This window comes from Octodon degus, unplaced genomic scaffold (genome assembly GCF_000260255.1).
Source record: "Octodon degus isolate 3935 unplaced genomic scaffold, OctDeg1.0 scaffold00001, whole genome shotgun sequence".
NCBI lineage: Eukaryota > Metazoa > Chordata > Mammalia > Rodentia > Octodontidae > Octodon > Octodon degus.
In genome coordinates, this window is record NW_004524577.1 from 6,960,773 (window position 1) to 6,967,053 (window position 6,281).

The following is a 6,281-nucleotide window of genomic DNA, read 5'->3' on the forward strand; positions in this document are numbered from 1 at the left end:
AATGTAGTCTAGTAGTCCATAATAGTAATGGGTTATCCGCAGAACTGGCAATATCAGAAGTTATTGGCTTGAGCCTTTTACAGCTCAGCATATTAATGTGGCTTTACTTTTTATAACAGCTTTTTTTTTTAGTAAAGAAGACTTTCAAGATTTAATAATTCTAATTTATTATTTATTTTGTATAAATACATTTTGTATCCTGTTGAAGAAATTGAAAACCAGAGCTTATGAAAAGATAACAGAAATGTTTTCTAGAACTTTTTTTAAACAGATATCCCCAGCATCTGACATAAATTGTTGACCTTAAATTTTTATTTCCTTGTATTCCATACTTCCCTTCATGTAAATTATTATTATCAGGGATTTAATAGCAAAATATATTGATGATGTTTTTTCAAGAAAGGTACAACTTTTTGAGACACTGATCAATGTGAGTCCCATATAGCAATTAACAAACTGACCACGAGACAGAAATTTAAGCCACAAGGATCTACTGTTTCACAGAATAACTTATTATTTTGCCAAATTTATAAACGGTCTATAGAAGTATAGACCCGTTTTCTCTTTAAATGTACTTATTTAACCATATTTATTAACACAACAAGTGTGGTAGCAGTACTTTTTAGAGGATAACTTATTCCAACTTGGGAGATAATCATTCTTTTGATTTAAAGGAGCTAGAATTAAGGTTATGGCTTTTTTTTTTTACTCTTTATTTGATCACTGAATTGTAGTATTTTCTATTTTAAGCTTGAATAAAAAATAAATTATAGAATTTTGAAAAAAGAAAGAAAAAAAAAATTAAAACAGGTAAGAAGCAGCAGCTACCAGGAGATAGGATGTGTAAAAGACGTGGGGAAAATTTTCAAACACAACAATATAGTTAACAGAAACTACCTCTTCCACTGTCCTACAATGTGAGCAGGCCATGTCTGGAGCCACCTCAAAGGACTGCAACTTAGTATCTGTCAAAATTTTGAATGCATGTAAAATTCACCCAGAAATTATCTTTGTGTGATTTTTTTTTCTTTGCCTCCAAAGTTTAAATGTAAAATGATCTTCACTGTAAAACGAATGATTGGGAAACAAAACCTAAATTTCCATCAGGAAGAGGGAGGGGAGGGGAACAAAAGGGAGGGGAGAGGAAGAGGAAGAGGAGGGAAAGGAGGAGGAGGAGGGGAAGGGAGGGAGAAATTAAAATAGGTAAAGGGAGGGCTGGTTTGTAAATTTTATCAATTATGAGCCCCAACATCACCACCACCACTCAGGTTCTCTGCCACCTGACCACCTGGAAAATTTTGAACCCCAACTAAGCTTCAGGCCACATGGAATCAAACAAGAGCTTGAACTGGCCAACATGATTAGAGAGCTAAGGGAGACAGAGAAATGGGCATCTAGCACTCAGAGCCACAGAAAGAAGAGAGCTCCAACAAGGCAGAAGCAAAGAATACCAGAGTAGGACAGGGAGTTAGACACTCATGGGAAAAGCCTATATATTTAAACAGGGGGAAAAAAAAAAAAAAAAAACCCACATCTGTTTCTCAAGTTCTGAGGTGAAGACAAAGAAGACAGACTGCTCCCTGCCCAGACCCCACAGTGCAGCATGTCCCTAGGGCAGAGATCTGACACTGAATTCACTTCCTACTTCACAACATGCTTCAACTAATATCGCTTGTGTGAATAAGTAGAAAACTCAAAAGCAGCTTTTAGAGCACACTAAGGCCCCAGAAGTGGTTACACCTAATTCTCTCTGTGGCTTAAAGCCATTATTCACGAAAATAAGAACAGGAACAGTGGAGAAAAGGAAAAAAAGCTGAAAGCTTCCAAATATAATACTACTTAGGGGATTCAAATTAGACTTCTGTATACCAAAACATGTTCATTTTGATATTTTCATTAGTTTTGTTTTATTACACAGTCACAGGCCCCTGTATAAGTTCAAAATGCTGCAAAAATGGAAATATAGTCAGGGAAGTGTATTACATTTGTCCAAATGAAAGAAAGTCCATCTATGCAGACCTAACAGGCCACCAATCAGTGGAACCAGGGTAAGAAGAGAAAGAATGCACGGGAAAGCACCCAGGTGCGAGCAGTTACAGCCACTAAATTGTTACTAGCTAAAAATGATTCTTTACAACTCAACACTTACCTATCTCACGTTTTCTTTCGTTGGTGGTACAATCATGAAAAAATTCTGTCATCAGACTTTCCAATGCCCTGAGGGAGGCTTCTTCAGATGCCTGAAAAGAAATTTGAAACAAAACAAAACGAAAAAAAAAGTGAAATGCATCTTAAAATTCAACTGTTGCTCAGCTCCTCCCTGGTCATATTCAACATCAAGAGCAAGTTACTTCCTCAAAACATCCTGGGCTCAACATTCTTCAAATACATGGTCTAATACAGAAAATCTAAAGGGAATTTCCCAGCTGGCTCAAAGCCCTCAGTTTTAGTATCTTTCTGAATGCATGCTATTGCCTAGTTTTCAATTACTTATAACTCAAAATTCAATTGTGGAAAGAAGCTGAAAGTTACTGAACAGGCTGGGCGATGAGGTTCACAAAGCCTAGATGCTCTGTCCACAATACATTTGCCCCGTGTATGACCATCACTCACTTATTCAACGCAACTGTATCACCCTGCTATGTAGATTCTGGGGTCTCTGAAGGCACTTTAGGATGCATGAATACTCATCTCCCAAGGAGCAGCTAACAGAAATTAAGGTTCAAGCAGAACAGGACTCAAAATCAGCCACAAATAATCAGACTGCTCACACTGAAAGTGAGAAGGCAGAGGGCTGAGGCCCCAGGCTGATCCTTTCCCCACTTCCATATGGAGCCCCAACAACTCACTTCCTTTTCACTCAGTAAAGTAGGGGAACAACAGTTGTAACAAAGAGCTTGAGTCAAAACACCACACAACCTGCCTGCATAAAGGCGAACGTTCCCAAATCATGTCTGAATTCTCACAGGGATGGATCTACCCCAGATATAATCAAGAAAACAGCTCAGCAGATTAAAGTGCCCACAGGCAGGTGCAGGAGCTGGGGGTTCTATCCCTGGGCCTGCCGTGCCAGCCCTGCCCCAGGGGCGCACTAAGGCAGCAATTGAGACTGGGCATGGTGGCATGTGCCTATAATCCTAGCACTTGGAAAGCTGTAAACGGGAGTATCACTACAAGTCCAATCTACACAGTATACCCTGTATACCCTGTAGATCCTTCCCTAAAATACAGGAGAAAAAAAAATCAGGAAAGCAGCAGCATCCCTGATATTTTAATTATCTCTCAATCCCACTCTTCCCACCCACCCTCTTTCGTCAAACCTCTCCCTTACCACCACAGAACTAACTATAAAAGCTGCTTGTGTGCACATGTGCATGTGTTTCTGTCTGGAGGTTGGGGGCATACTGGGATTAAACCCAGTGTCCTTCACACTGCGCTACATAACAAGCCTTTTTAATCTTGCTATATCACTAAAGTTGTCCAGACGGCTCACGCTTACAATCCTCCTGCCTCAGGCTCCCAGACTGCAGGGATTACAGACTTATGCCATCATGCCGGCTACAAATTCCATTTCAAAACAGCACTCAATTTTGTTATATGCCAAACAAACTGCCAGATCAGAGGCCACCAATTGATAATTCACAATGGAACCTTGGCCATCTCTGGGATAAAGCAGCCCTTAAGACAACGCCCAATTATGGAGGCTCATTCAGTCTTGCATATAGCCATCCACATCACCTAGCCCATGCAAGGACACTGGCTCACACGTGAGTCATGGTAAGCAGTGCCACAGCAGCCAGCCCTCATACTGTAGTCCTAGTATGCTGGTTATACAAGGACAATGAAACCAACTTGCTAGGCAATGTCAATACAGAAAACTTACAGCACGTCTGAGTCTAAGAAACTTTCTTGTCTAAATGTCACATTTATGGTAAAGATCAGCCCTCTACCACTCTTTCAAACTTTTAGATTAATTTTAAAATATCCTTCCCAGGAACACCAACTTGTCCCACTGAATGCTGTCCATACATCAGGCCTACCAGGGGATGCTTGTAGCTACGGCCACCCAGGAGGCTCGACCAGGAAAAACACTTGAGGCCCAGAGCCTGTGAATAGGATGGTCAACAGGGCAGGGCCATAAAGCCCTGATAACCATAAAGCCTATAAAAAGGGCTTTCTGAAGGGCCGGGGAGACGGCTCAGTGGAATTAAGCACTTCCCTGGCAAGTGCAAGGGCCTGAGTTCAACCCCCAGTTCTGGGGAAAAAAAAAAGGCTTTCTGAGACAGGATCTCACTATGTAGCCCAAGCTGGCCTCGAACTTGTAGAGATCCTCCTGCCTTAACCTCCCAAATACTAGGATTATAGGCCTGTGCCACCACACATGAATATAAAAATTTTTCTAATGCAGAATTAAACTAGAAAATTATGCTAAAATGGATTAAAACCATCTTTTTTTCATTTGTGTATTTGATATAGGGTCTTACTATACCAATCCAAGTCAGGGTTCTCCTGTTTTCAGCCTACCCAGCGCTGGAATTACAGGCATGCACCACCATTCCCAGACTCTGTCAAGGTTCAACATGCCCTGGAGGTAGAGCCAGCACACACTCAGATCTGGGATTGAACCCTGGTCCCTGCGCTTGCCAAAGCAGGTGCTTTGTCTGCTGAGCTATCTCAGCAAGCTATCTCACCGGCTCCTTTTAATTTTTAAAGGGTTAGCACTGATCAAAACAGTCTTGTCTTCTTAACTGATAACACTATGAATCCAAACTTCTAAAATGAATTTATATGAAGACTGCTTTGATTCGTTTCACATACCAAATTTGATGTATCACTTCATTTAGAAAAGAAACGAAGACCTATTGTTTAAAAATTAAAAGGCTATAGGAAGATTTATGAGAATCACGGGAAAGAGCACATGTTAAAGAAACTTACTACCTGTTATAGCTTTGGTCAAGATGTCCCCCTCAAAGCCTCACCACTCATAGCGGGGAATCTAAGGAGGGGTGGGATCTAGGGTGTGTGGTGCAGGAATTACACTGTACGATGCCGGCATTAGGGGTACATGATTACTAAATCAGTTCACTGATTGGTTTAGAGCATAGTTCTGGATGTGGGGTGGCACCACCCAAAGGGGTTGGGGGTATGGCAGGGATAAGAGGCAGGCTGCTGCTACTTTCTGTCTCCTACCTTATTGCCAACGACTCTTTCTCCTCTGTGATGCCCCTCTGCCATGCTGCCCTGCCTTGGAGCCAGCCAACTATGGACCGAAAACTCTACAAACTACGAGCCAGACGACCGGGGCCGCAGGATCCTGAACAGACCCAGAGCGCAGGCCCAGAGAGTGAGTGAGACGACCCAGGGCCGGGGGATCCTGCACAGACCCAGAGTGCAGGCCCGGCGAGTGAGTGAGACGACCCAGGGCCAGGGGGTCCTGCACAGACCCAGAGCACAGGCCCTGAGAGTGAGTGAGACAACCAAGGCCGCGGGATCCTGAACAGACCCAGAGCACAGGCCCGGGCGAGTAAGCGAGATGACCGAGGGCCACGGGATCCTGAACAGACCCAGAGTGCAGGCCCGGCAAGTGAGTGAGACGACCAGGGCCGCGGGATCCTGAACAGACCCAGAGCGCAGGCCCTGCGAGTGAGTGAGACGACCCGGGGCTCGCTGGATCCTCATTTGACCCAGGCTGCAGGCCCAGCACGGAACCCTTCAGCAGAACTCCCTGCAAAGAGGCTAGAGGCAAGACCCACCCAGCTGATTCAGGCGCAGAACATCTTGCCAGAGAGACACAAAGGGTTCACCTCTAACGCCTGCAGCAGAAAGAAGTGGTGCACACAGCCAGAACCAAACAACACCCACCTGGAGGAATCTGAACTTCATAGATCGGGACCTGGTGCTAAGGTAATAACTCTATCTAAGCTCTACACCAAAGGTCAGAAGACAGTGGTATACAAAATGACAAAGAGAGGAAACAAAATGCAGTCTCAGGCCCCGAGTCCACCCAGTACAAACGCAGAAGACACTAGCACTGAGGAAACTGGAAATCACACGCCAGATATCTCAGAAATAACAGCGTTGACAGTAAAGAATCAACTGCAGAAAGGTATAGAATAAATCAGATCAGAGATAATTTCGGAACTAAAAAATGTAATGGTAACTATAATCAAAGAAGTACTAAGTGCTTCTAAAGAATGCACTGATAAAAAAAATAGAGGAGAATATAAAAATGATGGAACCCCTGAATAAACAATTTAGGAAAGAAATAGAATCTATGAAAC

General features: G+C 43.0%; 1 protein-coding gene across 3 annotated transcripts in view; it reads right to left on the reverse strand.

Moving 5' to 3' along the window:
• The window catches only part of Xpo6 (exportin 6), a 138,867-nt gene that overhangs the window by 97,099 nt on the left and 35,487 nt on the right, over positions 1 to 6,281 (reverse strand). For all 3 annotated transcript variants that reach the window (XM_004622903.2, XM_004622902.2, XM_023717006.1), the window contains exon 2: positions 2,150 to 2,240. In XM_004622903.2, the coding sequence (XP_004622960.2) occupies positions 2,150 to 2,240 (91 nt within the window). The remainder of the gene's footprint in view (positions 1 to 2,149; positions 2,241 to 6,281) is intronic.